Source organism: Thalassophryne amazonica, chromosome 17 (genome assembly GCF_902500255.1).
Source record: "Thalassophryne amazonica chromosome 17, fThaAma1.1, whole genome shotgun sequence".
NCBI classification, from domain to species: domain Eukaryota; kingdom Metazoa; phylum Chordata; class Actinopteri; order Batrachoidiformes; family Batrachoididae; genus Thalassophryne; species Thalassophryne amazonica.
In genome coordinates, this window is record NC_047119.1 from 42,615,534 (window position 1) to 42,641,703 (window position 26,170).

At 38.5% G+C, this 26,170-nt stretch overlaps 2 protein-coding genes and 1 long non-coding RNA gene across 3 annotated transcripts in view; 1 reads left to right on the plus strand and 2 right to left on the minus strand.

Moving 5' to 3' along the window:
• LOC117529437 overlaps positions 1-1,563 on the plus strand; it is an 8,524-nt gene extending 6,961 nt beyond the window's left edge. The window contains exon 3 of the long non-coding RNA XR_004566015.1: positions 1,448-1,563. This is a non-coding gene — a long non-coding RNA (uncharacterized LOC117529437). The remainder of the gene's footprint in view (positions 1-1,447) is intronic.
• katnal2 (katanin p60 subunit A-like 2) lies at positions 330-15,454 on the minus strand. The gene is made up of 16 exons (XM_034192221.1): positions 15,419-15,454; positions 14,656-14,726; positions 13,242-13,302; positions 12,676-12,711; positions 11,433-11,527; positions 10,599-10,701; positions 9,735-9,794; positions 9,126-9,203; positions 6,563-6,661; positions 4,853-4,916; positions 4,658-4,776; positions 4,494-4,585; positions 1,867-1,977; positions 1,491-1,653; positions 1,296-1,398; positions 330-1,117 (listed from the first exon to the last, which is right to left on the minus strand). Exons 1-16 carry the CDS (start codon positions 15,446-15,448, stop codon positions 978-980), a joined length of 1,425 nt encoding a protein of 474 aa, XP_034048112.1. The 5' UTR covers positions 15,449-15,454; the 3' UTR covers positions 330-977.
• Positions 15,455-17,575: 2,121 nt separating this feature from the next.
• Positions 17,576-24,719, minus strand: sigmar1 (sigma non-opioid intracellular receptor 1). The gene is made up of 5 exons (XM_034192782.1): positions 24,499-24,719; positions 22,485-22,536; positions 21,251-21,399; positions 20,651-20,743; positions 17,576-17,949 (listed from the first exon to the last, which is right to left on the minus strand). Exons 1-5 carry the CDS (start codon positions 24,650-24,652, stop codon positions 17,720-17,722), a joined length of 678 nt encoding a protein of 225 aa, XP_034048673.1. The 5' UTR covers positions 24,653-24,719; the 3' UTR covers positions 17,576-17,719.
• Positions 24,720-26,170: the final 1,451 nt, after the last annotated feature.

The following is a 26,170-nucleotide window of genomic DNA, read 5'->3' on the forward strand; positions in this document are numbered from 1 at the left end:
GTTATGGCTTCAGTGACCCCATGGCCTTGGCGGAGGTTTGCACTCTCTGAATGCTTCTAGTTTTTCATGCGTTCTTTTTGTGTTTGTGATCCTTGAATTTACCCAGCAGCCCCTGTGCTGCTTAAAGTGAAACTGGTTTATCAGAAGCCAACAGTGTAATCTAATGTGGCCGCGTCCGAATCAGTACTAAAAGCTATCGGTTATCTGTAATAAAGATACATTTTTTTAGCAGTTTATCGGAATAGCGTCATAAAAGATAACTTTTCAGTTATCGGATTAATGGTTATCGAAGCTAACTTTTTTGTTAGCTGTGCCCACCACTGGTTAGTTGTAATTTCATTTTTAGTTGGTCTGCCGATGATTCATCGTCATGTTATTTTCCCAGTTCCTATTGAATGCAGCATGACATTTGAACCTTGTGCACGCTAATGCACTGTTATCTTCACGGTGTCTGATCACAGAAACAAAGCTCATTTATAATACAGTAACTACTGTAGATTTTAACACATTGTCTATGACTTCTCTGTTCCAAAGACACACTGATATTGTTCATATTAATTTTAATACAAGACTGGAAATGACAAATGTTCCCTTCAAGTAAATGTAGGCTAGTTTCTAGTTATGTTGACAAATTAACAGGCTGAAAAACAAGCTTGTTTGTAAACAGTAGATTCTAATGGTCGTCACTGGATAATATCAACCTGTTAACCAGTTACTGAGTTTATTCAATGGATTTCTTACCCAACTTTAGCTGTGCCCACTCTGTTCAAACTCTGTAATTTGTCAAAAATGTTCAAAATGTGAGTACGATTCCAGGACATTATAAACATTATGTTATTTATCCATTTAGCAGCAGCTTCCATCTGCAGTACTTCCCTGGAGGAATCAAACCAGCAACCCTTTGGTCAGTGCCTTGTATCACCTGAGCTGCAGTGTTCCAGTCCAGAACCTTTTTGGTTGCAGTCGGTGTTTATGTGTCAGACAGACTCGTACTCTGTCTCCCAGGCGGTGTATCTGTCTATCAGGTTTCGGGCCGATGGTTTGGTGTGAGCGATCACCTCCAGGAAGTCGACAGTGGTCACGGGTTGCAACCGAATGGCGGACATGACGGCGTGTGCTGTGGAGGAGGAATCACACGACACAAGGCTGTTGTTAGAAATGATGTGGCTACAGCGCTCATTTCAATTGTTTCTGTGCACGGATTCCAACATTACGACACCACAAGCTGCAATACCCACATTGACCACTGGAGGCATAAAAGACTGATCCATTGCTCGTGCTTTATGATGTCATACCATCACTATGTGACTCCAGAACATCAAAGATCTTGCGGACTGGCCTCATGGCGGCTTCCTTACACACAAGCCTGACATCAGAACCAGAGTAACCGTCCATCGCCTGAAACACAGAAATGTGCACGTCAGCCATTACGATCACCGCTCTGAAGTGTTTCTTCTGATGAATCCGGAAAGAGAGTTGCTGTAACAAACCTTCGCCAGGGTTTCGTAGTCCAGCTCTGTTTGTAGCTCCACCCCTCCTGTGGTACTATGAGATGGCAGCCAATGAGAGATCATCGCTTGGCGAGCGGGCAGGGAAGGAAGACCAACCAGAATCCTCTTCTCTAGCCTCCTCAGCATAGCGTGGTCCAGTTCCCTGACCAAGCAGGTGACAGGTGGCTTCAGAATTTACAAACTAAAACATCAGATATTAAAAATGTCCCTTTCTGGCTTCATTTTAACATAAAAAAAAAACTTTCATGAGATGAAAAGACTTGAAATCTTTTTACAAGTGAGATTTTTAGAGGCGAGTTTTTAATAACACCACAGCAACCGGTCAGTCATGAGTCTGTTTATCTTGGAGCGTTACCACGGCAGATTGGAAGCAGCCAACACGAACACCAGGTCATCGGATCTTGACAGTCCGTCCATCTGAACCAGCAGCTCTGTCTTCATCCTGCGACTGCCCTCGTGCTCCCCACTGAAAACACACACACACACACACACTGAACAAAAGTGCCTGAGTCTTCCCTTCAAACCACTGAAATGTCAGACTGAATGACACAAATGAACAGAGTGATTCAATTTTCAAGGTCATAGGTCAAAGTCAGGAAAAATCCCTATCCTTTAACATTGAACAAATTGTCAAAAATTCAGAACTGTCAGAAAAGATCAAATGTCTTTCATATTTGAGAGTGTTCTGTAGGATGGTATCCTTTGTCGCAGAGCTGGGACAAAGTCATTATCAAGTCACTCTCAAGTCATGAATCAGCAAGTCTCAAGTCATAATGACCACCAATTGATTGCAAGCTGACTTGAGTCTTGACTTGGGACTTGCAGATTGATGACTTGACAGTGACTTCATCCCACCTCTGCTTTGTCAACTGGCAAATTGATCCGGATCTGGTTCAGATTACAAAATTTGTGGCCATTTAAGTTTAACATTGAAACCCCCATTTAATGTATACTAGTGTGTTGCCCATGGGGATCCACGGGCTCTACATTGGGTAGTGTTTATAAAATAGGTAGCTGACATTTTTCAAGGGTGGTAATAAATTAAGCAAAGCTTGTGTAATGTGTTGGAATGGCATGTGAGTCCAGAATGTTTTTAGAACCTTATACCTCAATTTTTAGAAGAGGACCTCAACCCTTTTATTTCCTGTTAATTATGTAATTTTTTAAATTTACTGTATTAGTATATTTATAAATTGTTTAGGTTCTTGTTATCATATACATACTATTATTTTATTTTTTACTTCGATTTTGTCACTTGATATTTAAATGGACCACAATGGAAATAAGTGTTTTCACTTTCTTGTGTCATCCATCTATTTTTAACGTATTTACAATTAGCTTATGTACTTACATTGAACTTACATACTCAGTTACTAATACTTTTAATATAAAGATAACATGTCACCCCATGCTGGAATGGCATGTGAGTCCAAAACGTAGTTGGCAACATCCATCCCTTACCAAAAAGTAGTATATGCAAGTATGTTTCAAGTATACTTATAGTTTACTTTTTATATACTTATCAGTACTATTTTTTGGTAAGGGATTCTTCAGTGTTTTTACCTAATATCTGTAGCTTTTCCCAAAATATTTGTCCCATCAACTTTCCACTTTCACAGTGTTCATCCTTGACCCAAAATACATAAGCATACCAAACGGCAAATGTCTGTGATCGAAGCTGCACACACGCACAACTGCTGTGAACGGGTGCTTTTAATTTGACAAAAAAAAAAAAAAAGACGGTGGCAGAAGGCATTAAAACCACTACACATTTCACTCATGCTACCAACATGAGACTTAACGCACTCATGGTAAGAGCCACATAACACTTAACTAAACTAAACTAAATGAACTACAAAAGCACAATAAATTAATAACAATTTCAAACTAACATGAAGCACAATAACATTTAAACCTGAAACTCCCATGGTGCATTGCAGCACAATGTCCATTGTTTACTGGTTAGATAAAATTGCTAATTTCTCCAAAAATATTTGTCCAACTTTCTGTTTTTGCAGCATTCATCCTTGACCCAAAATACATAAGTATACCAAACAGCAAGTGTCAGTTCTCCCCAGTTTTTGTGTGATCGAAGCCATGCTCACGCACAAACACACACATACACACACAGAGGCCACTTGGCTATTATAATATAGATTTTACATTATATCTTAATTAAACATCCCCCAATCACTTTCATATATGAAAGTGAGGTGCAGACTGGCAGTCATTCTGGCACTCACTATCGCTTGACAAAGTTTGATTGGATCTGATCTGGATTGTGGATTTTGCAGACATTTGATTTTAATATTGAAAAGTTCATTTGGTGTACATTTTGAATTATATCTTAATCAAAAGTGCCTCAGTCACTCTCATTTGTGACAATGAGGCGCAAACTGGCACTCTCAATGAACAGACTAGGTTTGATCCACATCTGATCCGCACTGCGGATTTAGCAAATATTTGATTTTTAAAAAGCCCTTTTGATCTATATTTTGTATTATACTCGTATTTTAGCTTATGCAAAGCCACTTCTAACAGGACTTTGAACTTAAATTGTTTTTCCAAGGAAATTAATTTCCAAGCAAATTATAAGGCAATGAGGACAAGAGAAAAAGCAATAAAAGTTAAAATCCTAAGGATGTGTCTGCCACCTGCTGGATGATTCGTGCATGCAGGATTGATGATGGATTAGGAGCAGGTGTGGTTGTCCGTCAGACAGAACTTCTATAGGAAATGTGTCATTTCCAAGTGATATTTAATTCATTTGAAATAACCTTACAGAAAGGATTTCATAAGAACCGCTGAAGCAGACACTTCTTTCTCGCCGTTGTACTCAACACGGTTTGTGTTACATGTGGCTTGACATGAACTTGTTAATTTCTTTAATGTTTAAAGTCTAGGTCTGGTGGCTACCCAGATCACTGAATGCTTGACAATCATTGGTCATCAATAATTGTTTATCGATGTAACAAATCTCACCCTGGGCTGGTTCCTCTCTGGCCCATCACGGACTCCAGCTCATCCAAGAAGATGGTGGATGGGGCATGGTACCTGGCCAGCTCAAATAGGACCTGCAGACATGTAACCATGACAACCAGCCCTTCTCTACTCAAAGGGAATGCTGAGAGATTTTGAGGACGCACCCTGACCAGTTTCTCAGAGTCTCCTCTCCACTTGCTGACGATGCTGGAGGCTGAGATGTTGAAGAAGGTTGTCTTGCACTCTGTGGCCACGGCCTTGGCCAGCAGCGTCTTACCTGTTCCTGCATGGGACACTTTAAAAGTAGGATCTGCTGCTCCTGACTGTTCATCGTCAGCACTCCAAGTGAAGGCTCTTACCTGGAGGACCGTACAGGAGCAGACCTTTCCACGGAGACAGGATGCCTGTAAACAGCTGTGGATACTGCAGAGGACAAAAGATTCACACTTAACCTGATAAAGATTTGGAGCCATGTTTTAAAAAACTCCTACCAAAGGTCTCACCAGGTCAGTGTTCAGAGCAGCTAAAGCGTAAAAGGTTCTCATGGTTTTTCAGTTTTGTGGTTTCGCGGGTGAGTTGTAGATGTCGAAATTTCATTCAACTTTTCCAACACTTAATGATCTTTATAACAGGCTTTCAAGTGATGTCTTATCTCCAATATGAGCCTGAAGCCAACTTTGGCCTAATTGGTACCACTTAAAGGGACCAAACGGTGCTAACAATCCAGCCTTGGTATAACACAGCCTACGTGAAATGTATGGCGGCCATCCCAGTGGGACAGCTGAATTTAAAATTTATTCAATCATATTGAAACATATACCACATTATTTGTGTGATCATAAAGGTTCCAAAAATGTATAGTTAAACCTATCTATGACTGAATGTTCTGGGGTTATGAGGTAAAAATGGTGACAATGTCAATTTCAGTTTGGATAGGGGTTTTTGGGATCATTACGATCAGATAAAGAATTATTAACTGAGCGTGAGGTTAATAATTCGTTTATTATATGGTTATTATATATAAATAGAGACACGCAAACTTAGGGTATCACCCGAATATGAAAGCTGCTGACGTTTTTGGGCTCACAGTCCGACCTGTTTGCTTCACCTCCATGAAGAAGTTGCTAACAGATGGCCCGGTCGTTAGATGCTGTTTAGATATTTATGGAGCATGTTCATGTCGGACTTGGATTTTCTAATCTGTTTTTTTTTTTTTTTTTGCTGTCTGTTTTGGAAAAAATGTAATACGTGATCCGAACCGATCATAGTTATGGTCTGATATGGGAAAATATCAAACCAGAAATCAGCCAATCAGAGTGTCTGTAGCATTGTAGCCATATAATAATGTGGTATATTTTTCAAAATGACTGGAGCATTTTTTTCAATTTTGACCACTGCGTTATTCTTACTGACCCCTACCTGGCTACAGCTGCCACCCGGGATGGCCACCATACATATTGTAGGTCATGGTACACTGAGGCTGGATTTTCAGTGTTGTTTAGTCCCTTTAAGTGGTACCAAAAACCTGCTTGGCCCACTGACTGATTTATCTTTCTTTCTTTCTGCATTTTCACTGAAATTGTTGCCGTTTTAATTGAACCTTGAATGAACAAATCACCACCAGAACTGTGCCCACAGTGGACTTACATCCAAATCAGTGTGGGAAACACCACGCAACACAATTTCATGGAATTGTAAAAACCTGACCTTCTACATGACAGAATGAATACTAATGGAGGCAGATGTTCTGGTGGAGAAGGTGGACGGATGCTGCCAGAACAGAAGGTGTTATTCAATAAAAAGAGCCAACAGAAGAGAGGCCACAAACATCTGTCCTCATCTCCTGCTGGAAATGTCAAGAGGATGCAGACAAGCTGATTTCACGAGAAAGGTCTGCTGATGATGTATCACGTGTAGCATGTGCGTTAGCATATTAGGTGCGTATAGATTTAACGTCAGGCTAACAGACTGGTGTGACCTCCTGCCCTCCGCCTCTTTCGATCCATTAAAGGAGACGTATTCAGAATCGAAGGCGACCGAGCGCCGCTCAAATACCAGCCTGTTCCAACCTTAATGGGATAGACGACGGCCTCTTTGACTAATCGCTTGGCGTCTCCCAGGCCGATGATGTCCTCCCAGCGGACATTGGGGCTGTGCAAATAGATGTCCTTTTGGGGTGAACACAAACACAAAGAACGTTAGTGGATTCAGTGAGGAATGGATCATTCTGGATAAAAGGTGTCCTTCAGAATAAAATGGCCCATAAGAGAAACAGATAGAACCTTCAGCTTCATGAACGCAACTGATCAATTCATTTTTACAACACAGAGGATGGTGCCCTCTAATGGACACGTTCAGTATCACACCAATCACTAAACGTTCCTGTTTATTTACACAGAGAAACAGAACTGATCAAATCTAATATTGGTTTGATCAAGTCACGTTGCTGTTTTTAATTTATTAAATATCATCATTTGTTAAATATCATCATATCCTTTTTTGTTTTTTGGAGGTTGATACGTCTTCACAGCAGTTTTTCAAACATGACTCACAAGAGTTACCGTTTGAAATTCATTGTGGAAAAAAAAAGTCATCAAATTTTTCAATGAGAATGTGAAATTATGAAATAATTATTCTGATTTACGGATGTGTAGAATTGGTGATCAGGGTTTTACATTAATCAGGATCAGGATCCAGATTAACGTTTGTCATTCTGCAGCAGTCAAAGCAGGAACAGTTTGTGTCTTAAAATTTGTGGCTGGTTCGTCTGATTACAGTGATTGTCCCTCATACCTTCACGTGCACGTGATTTAATGACTGATGTGTGTTTATCTGTCTTGAAATCACTGACCTTAGTAACACAATCCAACATGACACTAAAACATAAGAACTCGCTGCTGACATCACATTCATATTATTATGACATCATCAATATAGTATTTCAGAGGCTTGAGCACTGAAAGTAGCTTTTCTTATAGACATTAATTCTCTATTTTAAAAATCACATTCACTGATAACAATAATAAAAACAGTAATAAGCTTTTCAACTGTTATGAATTTTTCCCCACATACCTCTGAATATTAAACTCCTGCTATACTCACATGCCATTAATTTGTTATTTTATGTGTCATTTCTGCTTTTACTGCATCTATATTATGTTTTATAGGTGCATTTATCCTCTATAATTGATTTACCTGAAACAGAAAATGCGTGTCTGCCTAATTTTTGAATTTATGAATAGTGTTGTAAATAATCAGCAGAATGAGTGTAAAAAAAACAATTAAGAAATATAACTATAACATGAGAAAAATATAAAATGACAAAACACAACAGTTTTATTATTAGTATTACTGGAATAAGTGGGTATAGAAAATGTATGAATTTATTATTACTATTATTATTATTATTATCATTATTATTGGAGTAAATGGGTATAGAAAAGTTATGAATTTATTATTGCTATTATTATTTTTTATCATTATTGGAGTATGCGCATACAGGAAATGTATGAATTAATTCAGTAATTACTGGAGTAAGCGTGCATAGAAAATGTTTGAATTTATTGTTATTTTTATCATTATTATTGGAGTAAGCAGGACTCGAAAATGTATGAATTTATTAAGCAATTATTAAAGTAAGTAGGAATAAAAATGTATCAATTTATTAAGCAATTATTGGAGTAAGCGGGTATAGAAAATGTATGAATTAAGTAATTATTGGAGTAAGCTGGTATAGAAAATGTATGAATTAATTATTACACTATGTAACAAATTTTTATTTTTGTTTTGTTCCTGGGTACACAGTGTGTTTTCCTAACCTGTTATGCCTTAAATAAATAGAAAATAGCTGTTATTCCACAGAAACTTTGCTTCTGTGATCAGGACAATGATATTTTGAAATTTGTCTGTTTTCAAGAATATTCTCGATTCGCCTTCACTACTACTGAGTAGTCTTCTAGAATATTCTTTAACTGCTAGAACTGTCCAGAATTTTCTAGAAGTTTCCAGAATTATCTAGAAATTTCAAGAAACTTTTAGAACTTTCTAGAACATTAAAAACAATAAAATAAAATCAAAGTTTGTGCTGAATGTAGTCATTTTTCCATAGACTTTAGACATAAGCAGTTGAAATATAACACTTAGAAGCCAGGAACAAAAATTGTGTTACATAGTGTTATTACTATTATTAGTGCTAATTGATTGATTGAAAAATTATTTTTCAATATATTAATTTTTTCAGCATCTCTATGTATTGGTTTTGAATTCAAATCTGAACCAGAATTGGCATGCTAGTTAATATTTTAATATTATAATATTTTAGATTTATCTTTAATATAGTTTTCATCCAAAATATATAAAAATCACATACTGTCACAACTTCAGTTTTATTATGTTAATTAGCTTTAAAACTGTAATTGGTAGAAGTCATAAAAATAATTAACAAATGAATCATTCATGAAAATGATCATTATTTGTGGCCTCTCCACAAATTTAATAAAAGTTCAGTTTCAATTACGTGCTGTGAAAAACATGTCTGGAATAATGTGAGCTGCTAGTGAGAACTGAAAATCAGAAATGACCTGACGGCATTATTGCGCATGCATGCGTTAGCTGGTTAAAAGTGGGCGTTACCCTGCTGATGACCGCAGCCAATTCCCTCATCTCACTGTCCAACCCAGAGAACCCACTCAGAGGTTTCAGCAGCCGCTCCTGTAACAAACAACCAAAGACTTAACACGTGTCTCACCACCAAGATGGATGCTCCCAGAATATCAAAATTAAATCAGACCGCCAGTCAACAACTTGGCTTCTGTCCGCAGTGATGTATGGATTACTGGGAACATCCTCCTCATCAATTTCTACAAAACTACATGAAATGATCCAAATCAAAGGATTCATATGGATCTGAGAACCAGTAACATGTGTTTCAGTATCAAAGTACTTGGCTCATTTCACATATTTCCCAAAATTCTCAATGTTTAAAAAGCAAGAATGACCTTTCTTTCTTCAAAAAAAATCTGTTTACATTTTTGTAAAACTGTGAGTAATATTCAGAGCAGGACAAAAAGAGCTGATGCCAAACTGAGAGACAGAAAGTCTCATCGCTAATGTGGAGAGGAGGATCCTAATCCAGAGTCCTGAACAGTCTGCATCCACAACAAAATAATAACTTTAAAAATATGTGATGTCTTAAAGCAGGGAAAGGAGCAGCAGGGGTGTGGGTCTGTGTTCTCCTCTTACCATGTGTTCTGATTCACAGCTGGTCCCTTGGATCAAACCTCGGCAGTCAGTCAGCTGACCCTAAAACAACAACAATGTGGCTGAAGTGACGAAACTCAAACTGTTACCTCCAGACCAGGTCTGGTTTTACTGAAGCATCAAGAGTCCCTGCACTTGGGTCTGGGCTGTCCGTCTGTATTTGGGTGTCAAATTAGTCCCTAAAAAATGTCATCATTAGCGGAAAGATACAGAAACTTTGGTTATTTCCATTCTGTTAAATTTCTCTCTCATGTGACAGATCATTTCAAAAGGTTATAGGTTCAAAGGTCAAAACAGGAATTAAATTTATTTACACAGCACCAACCTTACCCAGCCCATGAGCAAGCACACTGCTGACAGTGATGTACTTTTTGATTACAGGAAGAAACCTGAAGCAGACCAGACCCACTTTATCCAAACTAACAGTTCCTCATCAATGTTAAAAAAATTAAATTCATTTCGAGCAAACTGAAAGTTTTTTAATGTGTCAAAATCTGATCTATGGACTCAGTGAAGAGAGATCCAAGCTTGGCTTATGTTACCATGGCTGTTACTGTGGTAACGATTCAGTTTTTGACTAAATGTTTCAGTGGAGTCTGCAGAAACTTGTCGCTTGCATGTAATTTGTCACCAAAGTTAAGGCGGTTCTTGAAATATGGCGATCTCGTGTGATACGGTCTCTTTAAAGCAAGTAAAATTATTAGTAATATCGCTGCAGTTATTCGCGCGCTCCGAGCTGTTTGAAGACATTTTCTGTTTCTTCCTGTTTGCTCTGGATGAAAACTAATGATGCTCAAATAAAGTAAAATTCAGCATCATGACTCAGTTGAATCATTTCAGGAGTACCTTCCTGTTGATGGTTCCGTCTCCCCACCGATCCACTTCTAACAGCAGACAAAACATGAGACCAAACTCTGAAAACCTCCGGACACACAGTGGATCCGCTCTCCTGGGAAATTAATCAGTTAAAAAAAAGGAATCTTTAACAGCAATGAATTGGTCTGCAATCAATTTCTGTGTTACTTACTTTCATAAAAGTGTATTTAAAAAAGGAAAAAATAATGTGTCTTTCCATTTCCTCTCAGACAACCGTTCAGAGTATACAGCAGTATTCAGAGTGCATACTACCAAAGTCCAACAACCCCAGGATTTATGTGACTGCATTCATTCAACGTCTGAATTTACATTTCAACAACAAGTTCTGCACAAAATGTCACTGATTAGCTTCAGTGGCTAACAGAAGATGGAGGAGAACATAATTAGGACACGTTGTGGACAGACGGTCCTTGTGTCACAAGCTGAGCATGTTCTGATGGTGGTCTGAAGTTTACCTTAAAAAAAACTTTTATCTTTCTTCACTTTTCTCACACTATGACATCACAAAGAAATCCAGCTCATTGACTCCACTTTGATATACAACACGCCATTTATCCAACTCCATAACAACATGAAAATCATCCAGCGCCCCAAATTTGAAATGTTCAGTCTAGTGGAAAAAAAAGAGAAGAAATTCTCATATTTATGAAACTTGCTGGTAAATGACAATTTGCTGATGATTAAAACACTAAACTTTTACTTTGTTCTTGAGTAACGGACTAATAACTGATCTGCCCAGTGCAGTTCTAGATTCACTGCTGAATGTCTACATGAAAACCAGGTGTTTTGATCCTTCCTACTCACTGCCTTGGCGTTGGCCCGCTTTGCTCCGCCTCCACTCTGTGATGCTTGAGGCAGACTGATTTTCGGAAGATGTTTTCACAGTGGAACACGGAGTCCTGAGGGACGGAAAGAGTCAGAGCAGCCATCAGTCTGATCGCCAGAGTGTTTCCTCACACGCTTGATATCTGGATTAAAGACACCTCTTAGACTGACGGCCTCCTAGCGGCCTTTAGTGGAATGTGTGGTTTCAGGATACACAGTTTTCAGTCGACGTATCCACGTTTTTAATCATCAAATGATTGTTAGTGGAAGTATGTGTTTAAATAGTGCTCTTCTGGTTTATTGAATGTGGTGTGTGTGGCTGCAGGGTGAATACTGTATTTTCTAGAGTATAAGTTAAAAAATGCCTCTTGAAGAGGAAAATAAAAGTCACACTTTTTTTCTGTATCATCAGATCTTTAATTTGGGATTTTGGTACGTTGTTGTCATACATTTTGATTTTTGGCATTTATCCATTTATTATTAAAGTTTATTTTGTTTAGTGTATTGATTCCTAGGCAAGGTCCGATATAAATAGTCATTATACAGTGGCTTGCAAAAGTATTCAGCCCCTTGGTATTTCACGCATTTTAATTTGTTTATGGCATTTCAAATACAAAAAGTAAATCAGGCTTCTCAATATAAAAATTTCTAAAATTATCTTCCTTAGACACAAACTGAAAGTAAATTTCTACAACTTGATATAAATTAATCAAAAATATAAAATCCAAGATGATGGGTTGCATAAGTAATCAGCCCCTTTGGTATAATACCTGTAAATGATTAGTTTAATTGCCAGTTTTCTTCCGACAAGTCAGGGGATGGATACATGAACATTTCTAAGTCACTGAATATATCTTTCATTTTTTATTTTATATTTAACTTTATATTTTGACTTAATTTATATCAACTTGTAGAGATTTACTTTCAGTTTGAGTCTAAGGAAGACAATTTTTGAAATGTTTATATTGAGAAGCTTGATTTACTTTTTGTATCTGAAATGCCATACACAAATTAAAATACGTGAAATACCAAGGGGGTGAATACTTTTGCAAGCCACTGTAATTATTATTACCAATCGTGAATGTGTGATTTTTCTGTATATAACTCGCACCAGTGTATAAGTCACAGCAAATCCTACACAAGTGTAAAAAAACAAAAACAAAACGTGACTTATACTCCAGAAAATACGGTATTAAGTACTGGACTGAACAAACACGCTCACCTCTTCATTCCAGCACTCTTCCAGCTCTACTCTCCACTGGGAAACACCAGACAGACCAGATGCACTACATACGACATTAGGAAGTGATGTAAGTGTGACCAATTAAACAGGAATTCATGTCTATGTGAAAGAATGAACATTTTCTAAAAATCAGTTGTTCTTTCAGTATTTTTTGAACATTAACATTTTAATGTTTATCATTACATTCTAGAGACAAATGTTAATTTCAATGTGTTCAAAATATTTTCTGGCAAATATCTCCTGTTGTGTCCTCAGAAAATGAGAATTCATATATATACTGTGTGTGTGTGTGTGTGTGTGTGTGTGTGTGTGTGTGTGTGTGTGTGTGTGTGTGTGTGTGTGTGTGTGTTTTAACTGATGGACTCCAGAGTTCTGATACTAATTGATCTGGTATGAATTTGGCTGCTCAGCTCCTGGTTTTGCTGCAGTGGTCCTGCACCTGGTTCTGCTGCTCTTCTGATGACTTTCGGGTACTTCTGGAACTTGACGTAATGATAACTCTCGTACTCCATTAGCACCATCTCCAGATCGATGTTGTCACAAACCTCAAACTTCCTCACACCTCCATTTGTCTCCTGGTCCAAAGCCACGGCGGCATCCATATAGCTGGAGGCCGGAGGAGCAACAGAACAAGAAGGTCAACTGTCCTGTGAGGGTTTTGACTTTAACCCAGAGACAGCTGGGTTAAATGTGTCACCAATGTGACAGACTTTTGCATTATTGTATGTTTGTAACAGACCTACTTCACTAATGTCACCCCCGTGTGAATGTTTACTAAGAACACATCCAGATGCTGGTCCACAGCAGCACCATTGATAAACTGTGTGTTACAAGAAAAGCATAACTGTCCGGTTTAATCGAGATCAGAGGATTGCATTTAGAGAACGAAATGTCAAGAAATTCCCAATAACACTATGTAACAATGGGCTTAAATTAAAAAAAAAAAAATCCACACCTGGATTCAAATCAGCATCAGCATGCTCACTGATGCACCGATTATAAATTTTTATGCAGGGATTAAAGGGGTCTGTTTCTTTTTCAAATGTTGTTGTTATATATTTTAAATGTATTATCGATTCTATCGCATTATACACTTTTTTTTTACATTAGTTTTGTGTACCACTAGTGTTAAATTATTTTAATATCATTTATCTTGTATTGATCGTCATTGTTATTTGTACACATTTAGTTATTTGTTTTTATATTAAGGACTATAATCGAAATAAATTTTTTCACTTTTTTGTGTCATCCATGTATTTTTTTTAATGTACGTAGTTTGAGATGTGCTCTGAATTTTACTAAATAAATTCAATCAATCATTTGTGTGGCCACTTAAAAAAATTGCAGTCATCTACTTGGGAAATTATTTCAAAACTTAAATGAGTAAGATGACATTTAATTTTGAAGAAAACAATTTTTGGACTAAAAAAATATCAAACACCCAATGAGTTTGATGTTTTTTTTTTTTTAATAATTAAATTAATTTTAAATAATGTACCCACTGAGTTAAAAGATTACAGAATTTTAATTTTTATTCTGGTTCTAAGTTATAGTTTATAGTCTTTATTTTAAGATTCATTAGTCTGTATTTATTTATTTATATATATATATATATATATATATATATATATATATATAGCTATAAAGACTGGTGAATATTAAAATAATTCTTAGGGTAATTTTCCCCCTTTTTAATTCTAAAGGGAGCGCTGCAATAACATCATCAAAAAGCATAGCTAAATTTAAAATAAATTAAAAAGCATTTTAAAATGTGCAGGCCTCATCTCTCTTCACAGATCCACCTCAAAATATAATCATAATTAAAAATAAAATTAAAATAATAATATAAATAAAATACTTTCAGCAATTTTGAGTAAAAGCACACTCATATGTACACTGGGTATATGTGACAAGTTTTGGACATGACATGCACACTCACACGTGCACTCAGACACTAACCCTAGTGTTTGTAGGTGGTGGTAGATGAGGATGAGGAGGCTCTTCCTCCTTGTCTCAGTCCTCAGCTCGTCCTGTTGGACACAAACACTGACACGTTATGGTGCATTCTATCGGTTGTGTTCAAGAACCCGGATAATCCAGAGAGACAGCTTCACACAAAACTCACACAGTTTCTGAACCCTTCACAATAAATCTGTGTGGCTGTCTGATTACCAATGCTTAGTTGTGTATTTTATCATTATTAAAGCACTTTGACTGCTGTGAAATTTTAGAATTTCATGTATTGTGTGAAACGTGCTGTACAAACGTTATTAATTCAATTATTATTAATTATTGTGTTGTAAAATGTGTGCCTTTGCACTATTTGCAATTTGGTCTCCCTGTGAAACATACACGCTTTGACCACTAGATGGCAATATTGTGTAACTTTGCCATCGTTTCGAAGCAATTAGTCATTTTCTGAAGCTGCTTCAAAGATTCAAATAGGAAAGAAAAAGGAAAAACGAAAACCACGTGACTAAATCTCCAGGCAACCAGAGGACGCTGACAGCGATCAGCGGTTTTAGATTAAATTAATTATAACAATAAGATAAACGATATGTTAAAGCCTTCAACGGTATTACTTAAAGTCTAACTGCTTTATTAAACGTGCAAAATTGGGAAGTTCTGTGTAAAATAACACCAGCACTGTTAGCTAACTAGCTAAAAGTGCTTCACATAAGTATTTAAAAACAAAATAAAATCAAATAAAATACCGACTCACCGCCTCGCGGATCTGATGAGAAATTTTCATCGACTGATATGACAGTTCCTCCATAACTTAAAAAAAAGTGAAAATGCAATAAATGAACCCTTTTCTGGTTTCGGTTCTTCTCTGAACTTCTGACCATATGCCTCCGACACAGGTGTTTAAAAAAATACTCAATGTTGCCACATCCAGTGAAACCAAGCGAAAAAGCAATTTAATCTCAATCAATCTTCAACTGTATATAATGTTACAGAATCTAATCCATGTCGAGATCAAGGTTGTCAAAATATAATTAAAAAAAACATTTACCATTGTAAGTTATATCAATAAATAATTTGTAGTTGTCAAATGGTTTGAGTGCTGCTATGATGCTGTAAAGATGACTTAAATGACGTCACACATTATGCGTACCGTTAATTTTGTGAAAAACTTTTCCCAGGATATCTCCACAACTTGTGGGGTGATAAAAATTATCCAATGCTTCCTTCAATCATCTAATCAACTGCCATTATATGGTATAATTAAACTCATGATTACACTTTGGTGTATAACATGTATTTCTATTTTGTGACATGCTGTGACTTATATGTGTTCAGTTTTAATAATAATAGCTATTTATGGATGACTTTCCAAGGAATCAAACCACTTAACAAAATAAACTTCAATAATAAGTACTGTATTTTCTGGAGTACAGGTCGCACCTGATAAAAGAAAAAATGCCTCTTGAAGAGAAAAACCAACACACGCACACATATTTTTTCTGGATTATCACCTTAATTTGGAATTTTTGGGCATTGTTGACTTGTACTTCTCATTATTGGCATTTATTCATTTATTATTAGAGTTTATTTTATTGCTTTGATGCCTTTGAAAATCTGATATAGTTACTACAATTATGATAAATAAGAAATGCATGTTTTGTTTTGTTTTTTATGTATAAGTTGCAGGGCCCAAACCTGTTAAAAAACGGGACTTATTCTCTAGAAAATATGGTAAGTTGCCCATAAGAGCAGGGACACAATTGTAATTGATTTTTGTCATCTTATTTTCAATCAAAAAGGTAACTTCTCAAACAAATGGACCTCTCAAACAGTCACGACCTTGCTGTACATTTGAGCATCTTTTTTCGCCATCTAGCGGGCGATGAGCATTTCAGGGCTTCTGGTACATATCCTACTTGAAACCCAAAAATTCTGTAATAAAGGAATTTATGAATGTCAAAAATGTATAAATTGACCTTCCAGTATTATTGTATCAAAGTTTAGATTGAGAGTTTTAGAATTCTTGAGGTTTTAGGATGCAATTTTTTCCAACAAGCACAACTTACAGTTGTGAATAAATGGCAATAATAAAAGAAAAACGAAACTACAACAATGCACAAAATCCTAAAATAATAATATAAAAAGATTTATACAAAATAAAATGTGACTTATGCTCTCGAAAACATGGTTCGTCACTAAAATGTCATAAAACGACGTCACTGTAGTCCGACAATTTTTTGTCACACCCGATGGATTTAATTTTGAGGTACCTCAAAAATGTCTTTTGCTGCCAATATTTAAGTGAAGCCTTGAAGCGCAGACAAATATTCGGCATGAAACTGGACTCTCTGGTAACAGTGACAGAGAACACTGGACAAACCGGTGGAGATTATGGATGATGCCAGTCACCCTCTGCACACCATCATCAGCAACCAGAGGAGCCTCTTCAGCCACAGACTGTCCTTCCCAAGTGCAGGACCAACAGACTGAAAAATTCCTTTGTCCCTCAGGCCATCAGACTGTACAACTCCTCACTCAAGGGGAGGAGGAATAACAGGAAGACAGAGGACGGAAAGGAGAGGAACAGTAGTAGCCAGTAAACCAGCAGTGAGCAGTAATTCTGGTATTTATATTTGCAAATTGTTTTTTTACTTTTGATACTCTGTGTGCTGCTATACAATGCTGCTGGAACCTCAGTTTCCCTGAGGGAGTCTTCCTAAGGGATTAATAAAGTTCTACTTAATCTAATTCTGATCCTTGTATGCCTCAGTCTTCTTCACACCCTAAACAAGATTGGTAAAAATGAATGTTCTAGTGACATAATCACTCCATGATTCATCCAGGCACAAATATGACTCCTCACATGAATGAGTGAATCTTTCCAGCAGGACAAAGAGCTCTGAGCAACCAATCAGAGGGGCAGGACTTTTAATGGTACTTTGCACATTCAGGTTAAAAACATTTGAAGCCCGAGTCGCTCAGCACAGGCTTCGTTTTCGAGGGCAAAATGTCCTGTGGCGATACAGTCTGATGTCCTTGTACGTAGATGTGAGCCTCAGAAAACTTCAGCCTCTGTCAGTAGTGTTGCAGCCTCCAGCAGCAGAGCCTTGACATAGACTCGGACAGTGTAGAACATTGTGATAAAGTCGTGTGTGCTGAACAGAGTGTCGGCCATGGCAAAGCCCAGTGTGGACGGGATGACACCTCGGCCGTACTCCACCATCCACGTCCCAGAGCTCCACTGCACGGCTGCGGCCTCCCCTGCTCCATGAGTGATGGTGTCACCTGCAGGAAAGGGACAAAAGGAAACCAGCATTCAAGGATAGCAGAACCTCACCTCCTCAGTTGGATCACTGCCTCAGAACTAATACCAAGAGAAATGACAGGTTCTCCACATGGATCCTCTGACACTATTTTGGGAATGTGTCCCCGAGTTTTGTACAGAAAATTGGAGATACCACAAAAGACATAGGGCTAAATGTTGCAAGTGGTTCCAACTCTTCATGAATTCTACTGCAGGACATTTTTTTTTAAGTCAAATTTTCACCACAAACTGCCTGGCTTTGAGTTGGGAAATCAAATAGGTGTGAATAATCCATGTGGATATACAGCTTTGACTGCAGCATTGATGAACTTTGACCCTTACACTCACACAGACATCTGGTGAGGTTGGGGCAAACAGTCCACGCTCTTATCTCTCAGACAGAATGGCCAGGGTTCAAGGCCGCCTGTGTCTCATTCTGTGGCATAAAACTTGTTTCAGATAAACATTCAGATTGCAAATGGATCTGATGCCGTCACGCTGCGCACAAAAATACAATTAAAAAAAGCAGCCATATAGAGCCAAAAATTAATCAAGAACTATTCTGAAAATTGACCAATCGTTTTGTGGAATTAAAAAAAAAAAAAAAAAAAAAAAAAAAATCAATTCGCTGATTTCAGCTTCTTAAATGTGAATATTTTCTGGTTTATTTTTGTTTCTTTCGTTCTCTCCGGCAGTAAACTGAATATCTGTGGGTTCTGAACAAAACAAGATTATTTAGAAAAAGTCAATCAAGATTCTTCAATTAAATGCAACTGGAACAGACAGGATCCATGTAACTTCAAACACTAAGATTTCGGAATGTGTAAGTGTCAAGGTACTTTAATATTAATTTCCTAACACAATTTAATGTAAATTAATTTTACTGGCTCAATATCCAGGTCAGAAAGATATTTTAACATATTTTGCAAGATTTTTTCTTGTGTGTGTTCACTCTCGTATTTGCATTGAAAATGCATATGAAAACATGTCATATCCAGCACTTCGTCAATATTTTGCCCAGTTACAAAGTGGCATGTCGCTCTCCATGAAGGGACATTTGCTTTTAGTAGGCAGCATTTGGAGTGCGCTCTGTAGTACTTATATACGGCTCTGTGGTACCAAATAAACTATCCATGCATGTCTCCACATCATCTGTAGTACACACTCAGTAACACTGGGTATAATTTCTTTTCTGTGTTCATGTTGAAGGAGGGGAATAGGACAGCGCAGTCTCGTTTGAACCCGTGTGATACTGCAGGATTTGACCACTTCCGAGGACAGCCTGCCGTCGCGCAATACAAACACAGCATTACTTCTAATCGAAAAATGGCGTACTCTTTTGTTTTTGGCTGCAATCGCCGAAGCAGTCACAAAAACTGCAGTTTATTTTTGGTTCCCAGAGGAGAAGGGAAGAAAGACAAGGCAAATGGGAGAGGCTGTGTCGGTAAGTTTTAGCCCACACACCTTGACAGAGTAGCTGTGATCTCTCGTCTGCACAACCGCCTCGACATGTTTGAGCTCCGGGTCATAAACAAACTGCCACCCATGTCCACTTTCCACAGCATCGTCACTTTTTCTTTGTATTTTCACTACATTTACCGTGTAATTTCCCCCAAAACTCAGAAAAAGTGCCATATTGCTGATGAGGACAGACGAGGACTGTCCCCATATGTAGGATAATTCCGTCATATTTTAACCCTTTAATGCTCGCTCTCACATGAGATTGCGCTGCCCAATTCCTAGCTCCAAGGGCCTTTTTACATGAATTTGCATATTTAAATAGGAGTGTGGAAAGGGAGGAGCTTGGTACATGTGGAGGTGCGCTCAATTCCAGGCTCAGTGGGATTTACAAACGGAACGTGCTTGGATTCATGTGTATGCACACTTTGACACATCTGAATATTTTTGTGCTTACACCAGTTTGAGTTTTGGTGTACGCCGTGTTTCAGTAGGAAATCCACGCAAGTCTTCGTACACAAGGCCCCAGAAGTCTATTTTATGCAAATGCTAAGCAATGTGACACGGTGACTGCCAATCAGAGTGAATAAGCAGCGTGACATCAGCTGGTTGTTTGCGCAAACAAAATGATCCAAAACAGCCACGATTCTGTATAAATCTAACCTTTCTCATATAATTTGCAAAACTTTGTGTGATATAAACACTTTTAAATGTAAACATGCTGTTTTTGGTAACCAGACATCACTTCTGAAGTGATTTACAAGACAACTTACGGATGTAAGCGTGCATGCCGGAGAATGTCAATCAAGTGGTGAAGTTAACTGCATGGCGCTGTCATTTGTAGCTAATGTGACTGTGAAGTTAGCGTTGCCTCCTATCTAAGTCTTGAAGCACAACAATCGCTGCCATCTTGGCCTTAGAACAGGACTCACAGGCTTAAACCCCCTCAAATGGGCGGTCTAGATTTTAGACCTTTGGACTACAGCTAGACAGGTGTAACTTGCCTTGTCTGTCCCCATAGCGCTGCCATTTTTTGTCTTTGACTAAATTGTGAGTATGAAGACTTAGTCTCAGGCTATCTCCCTTAGTACTGCTAAAACCGGGACACAAATCTTCCAGATCTAGGAGGTGGAGTGATGTATCACTGGATTATAAAGAAGACATTTTTTCCTGAGAACACCATCATGAGTAGAAAACAACAGTAATGCTGGTTAAAGGCGTTACCGGGGTAGTAGAGTTCACTCTTTGTTGTCCCCTCCTTCCACTGCCTGAAAGTGCCGGAGATAACGGTGTCTGAAATCTCAGCCCAGTAACGACCTGCAGCAAAGAGACAGGAAACATTCAAATGCCTCAAACAACCAGGAAGGGCTGCCAAATGTTAAAATTTCCGCAGAGCCACCAGGGGGCAATAAGAGCCACATTAAAACAAACATAAATTTTTAAAGTTTCACTGCCACAAATTGTGACAAGTCCAGTGTTATGTTAAGTCAATGACTTTGGTAACAGGCAGCTTGAGATAATGTAATATTTCTCTTGTACACAGACTTTGAGAGTCAGGATTTAAGTCCTTTAAAATTTGTAGTTTAAGCAGTAATTTATGGGGGGAAAAAAAACAAAAGAAAACACCTTCTAAATTCTTGCTTCCCTGATAGAGACTTGCCACAAACTGTAACTTGATCATTCTGGACCAGAGCTCATTAAATGACCTATCAGACAATGTTAAATCATTTGAAGATGTCCTGGCTCCACCCCTTTAGCCAGGCTGTGATCCAAAAGACGACAAAGATTATCAGATCGGACATCTATTAATCTCCGAAACATCACCCGAGTGTCCCACTGTGTCCACGGCGGTCCCAAACAGCAGCACGTATTCTGTGAGCGAAGCGTGGAGGACGCACATTGAACCCATCCAGCCTCCGGCGTTCACAAACACCCACTGCAGGTCCTCATCAGGCAAGATGTGTCCAGGATACCTGAGACAGAGCACCGCATTAGCTGCTGTTCTCAATCAAGAATGTGCATACTGTCGAAAATCCTGGATCTACACCCCGGCATAAACCCACCCCCAAAATCACTGAATCACTGCCATTCAATATACTTTGTCTTTTTGCTGTCTTGTCTCTTTAAGACACTCTTAGGCTTTTAAAAAGTCCTCATCCCTCCTCTTAACAGTTTGGCACTTTAGGAGCTCTCTTAAGGCCTATGCCTTAAGAGATGCGTTGTGAATAACTTTTATCTTACTAAGGGAAAATTCTAAGAAAAGTTTCAGAATTCCTTGAATTCTGAGAAATTTCTTAGAAACATCACTAAGAGCTACATTTAGTCTATAATGCTTTGTGGTTACGTGCCCTTATCTTTATCCTGAAAAGACAGATCAATGGATCAACATTTGAGGTGATCACCTGAATGGTTTTTGAGTCATTTGGACACTGGACTAACAAACCAACACTGCCACTGGGGAAAAAAAAAAGAAAGAAAAAACTTTTGTGTGTGATACAAAACTATGAACTACATGGCAAAATGTCAGCCTTCAGGGGGTGCAACCATATTTATTATGGAAAAAAAAAAAAAGGTCAGAAGTGAAGCCAGCGAATAAGACTTTTACGTAAAAACAACACCACAAATTGTTACCATTTTCATGTCAGCTTTGGACTTGTGCTGGTGCCACATGTTGCTGCACCCATCACACTACAGAAACCACCTTGAGTTCTGGATGGCAACCAAGCAGACAGACAACCCATCCATCCTCACCTCTCTAAAATTAACAATCTGTCTGTGGCTGCCAGGTGAAACATGGGCGTGCACACAGCCAGGTGGCACCTGCAGGCTGGATCACAGAGAAACACACCACATGAACAAAATGTTGGCGCTGATGTTCCCTCACCGTGTCAGTGATCCTTCTCATTTGAGTCTCCCTTAGTAATCCTTCATGACACAAAGGCATTCCAGCTAGACACAAGGGCCTTGATCCAGGACCATCACAAACTTGGACACTGAGGCCTCACTCAGCTTCACCACCTACTGATTTAAACAGGTTTTATTTCTTTAATGATCTTACCTCTTTCTGAGTTCCACCACCACTTTAGAGAAGGCCTGTTCATGGTCCTGACCTGAAAACAGAAACATTTCTTCAAGACTTTATTGTCTTTGTTTTTTGTGTTCATCTTACACTGGGTCGCAAGATAAATTATACCCATGGCAAATCAAAGAGAGTTAATATGTACGCAGAAATAGGCCCCGTCAAGTCAAACCTGGGACAATTGTGATTTTTGCAGAAACTGTTTGATAATAAGTCCCTTTGGCTGCTCCCTTGTATTCACTCGGGGGTCACCACAGCAGATCCAAGGTGGGTCTGCATTCATTTATTTATTTAATTTATATAGCACCAAATCACAATAAAGCTGCCTCAAGGGGCTTCACACAAGCAAGGTCTAACCTCTAACAACCCCTAAAGCAGTGGTGTCCAAAGTATTCCAGAAAGGGCCAAGACAGTGCAGGTTTTCTTTGCACCCACTGACTCCAGCAGGTGATTTCACTGATGAACATCACTTTGAGCAGATGGGATGAGTTTATCAGTGAAATCACCTGCTGGAGTCAGTGTGTGCAAAGAAAACCTGCACTCTCTTGGCCCTTTCTGGAATACTTTGGACACCACTAATCTAGAGCAAGGACACAGGTGACGGTGGCAAGGAAAAACTCCCTCTGATAATATAGAGGGTTTTCAATCACGTGGCCGATTTGCTGCAGGACAGGTGCCGTCTCCATTCTGGATTACAAGGAGGTTGGCGCGTGATAGAAAAATGGTGAGAATGTATGGTTATTATGATGCTTTAAATCCTTGAGATAAAGCTATTTATCGTGATAGATGTGTAGCAGTTGGTTCAGTGGATCTGTATTTTATACCAGATAATGAATTTAGTGAACTGGCCGACAGTGTCACACTGCGATATTGTGAACAAGGAAGCTGCCGACCAGGTCAGCCTCGCCGGCCTCCTGCAGAGCATCACAGCGGAGCTCAAAGCGGAAGTCGTCTTGAAGTCCTGAGCGATTTCTCTCACCAGGCGCTAGAAGGGCAGCTTGTGGATCAGCAGCTCGGTGCTCGAGGACCACAATGTAAATAAGCATCCATATTGGAAGCTTTCTTGTGTTATCCTCGGCAGTATTTTTATGTATTCTTATATAATTTTATTGCCAAATAAAAAAAAATTCTGGTAGCAGTGGATTTCTGTTAGCGGCAGATCTCTCTCAGCGCCACTGTGCCCTGAGGCTTCTTCACACTGACGTTGAAGCTTCTGCAATTGTTTGCCAAATGCACGTAGCATATTACAGCGGCCACCGCGTCGTAATCCAGAATGGGCGCGGGACACAAAATGACGTGACCGATACGTCACATGAAAACCCTCTATAAAAGGAAGAAACCTCAAGCAGACCAGACTCAGAGGGGTGAACCACTGCTTAGGCCATTCTAACAGTTACAAGGTTTTTCCAAAGGAAGAAACAAGAATTCAAAACAACAGGTCTGGATGTTGATTTGGCACAAGGTTTACACCGCATGCCCTTCCTGAAGCAACTCCACATTATATGGAGAAATGTGGCAGGGGTGGGGTTTCAACCAGGAACCTTCCGCACTGAAACCAAGTACACTAATCACTTCGCCACAACCCCTGCCTTGGCCATCACCCTTACCTTGCAAAAACTGTTTAACAAACACAATAAATCCTAAATATCATAAAGACAGGGGTAAACAAGAGCACATCTTGAAAATAAGTATTTTTTAACATTACAGAGGAAAAATTATTTCCATGCTTTTAAAATATATAATGCACAAACAATTCGTATATGGGTTAGTTAAACCAGTTTGTTATAGACTGATGAAAATTTTCGCCGCCTTCTTCGCGGAATTGCTTTTATTTTGAAGTGTTTCCCTGCAATGCCAGTGTGCGTGCGACTTGACAGAACACTGAGCTGCAGTTATTAAAGTGCCGTATGCAGCTTTAAAAGTCGAAGAAACGCAACGGTACAACTTAGTTCTGCCAGGCTGACCCGTGCACGAGTTAACCTGGTACACTAACCTGCGTACTGTTTAGCGATTCTCATCACGTCTTCTTTGCTAAAAACATATTCCTTGGTTTCCATCCAGTGACGCAGCAGCAGAACCGTGAGGACGACCACCGCAGAAAACACGAACAGTTTGACGCACATTCTCATTTTAGACGATGAAAACATAAAACACACGCACAAACACGGCAGCACAACATGTGTGCACAGACACAAACACACAAGACGCAGCTTCCGGGTCCAGTGGCGCGGGGCGCAGAGGCTTAACCAATCACACGCCAGTGTTACAACATATTCTGTGACCGTCGCAATCTGTGATCTCTACAGATAGATGGAATTTGTCACTTGAGGTCAACTGTTCAAAGACTGTGGTAGATACTGAGGTTTATTTTGCTATTTGGAAATATTTTAACATCCTAAAATGTAGGACTTACAACAATGACTTAGCCGTGCTTAACTATGATGTACTTTAAAGAATAAACTGCTGAACATAATTCAAACATAATGTATCTTTTAATTATGACTGCTCTGTTATGATATTAACAACTTCCAGATGTATAATAATGACTTAATATTTTAGACATATGACTGTAGAGTTCTCAGGACTGTTTATGTATCGAAAACATTTATTGATTTGTTTGTTTGTTTAACAAAGATTTACAGACGTTTGTTTTGGCCTTTTATTTCATTTATACGTTCAAACGTTTGATCATAACATCACAGAAACTGCATGAAATTTTACAGTAAAATAATGAGTAAATAAACTTAATTTTTCCCCTATGTGAGACAATATTCTGTGTTTCAAACGAATTTAAATGAGTTTAAAAACAAAAAGCTATTTAAAAAAAACTATCAGGTCTCAGAATCTGACGAGTCACAGAATTTGGCGCAACACCACAAAACAGCATTTTCACAAATCACGGATCGAGTCAGCTGTGTCGTCATAACAACTGCCAAGTTGCCAGATTTTTTTTTTAATGAATTCCCTTCCGCTAGTTTGGATGTATTTAGCAATTTGTAGTCAACAGCAATTCCCGAATATACAAATATTTTCGGAAAATGTGGCGAATTATTTCGTTGTTTTTTTTTAAATCACTAACTCCTGCAAGCTGATTAGCCTCAAACACCATTGTTGTTGTCTTCTAAACCAGGACAAGCCATTAAAGTAGCTAGTTGTTGAAGTTCAGAGTTAAGTATCATGTAGGAGATGTGTCAGAAGGAAAACTATACTGGAAAGGCAGCTGGCCCAGATGACATTCCAGTGGCGGTATGGACATGTTTAGGAGAGATGGCAGAGGAGTTTTTAATCATATTGCTTCAGAAAATCTTGGAAAATGAGAGGATGCTTGAGAAGTGGAGAAAAAGTGTGCTGGTCCTGATTTTTAAGAATAAGGGTAATGTGCATAGTTGCAGTAACTACAGAAGTATAAAGTTGATCAGCCACAGCATGCTAAGCTAGAAAACAGGTGAAGATCTGTGAGCAGCAATATGGTTTCATGAAGAGAAAGAGCAGCACAGATGCAATGTGCAATATTGCTCTGATGGAGAAGTATAGAGGTCAGAAGGGGTTGCGTTGTGTGTTTGTGGATTTAGAGAAAGGCTGATGACAGGGTGGAAAGAGAAAATGTTGTGGTATTGTATGAGGTAGTCTGGAGTGGCAGAGAAGCATGCGAGAGCGGTGGAGGT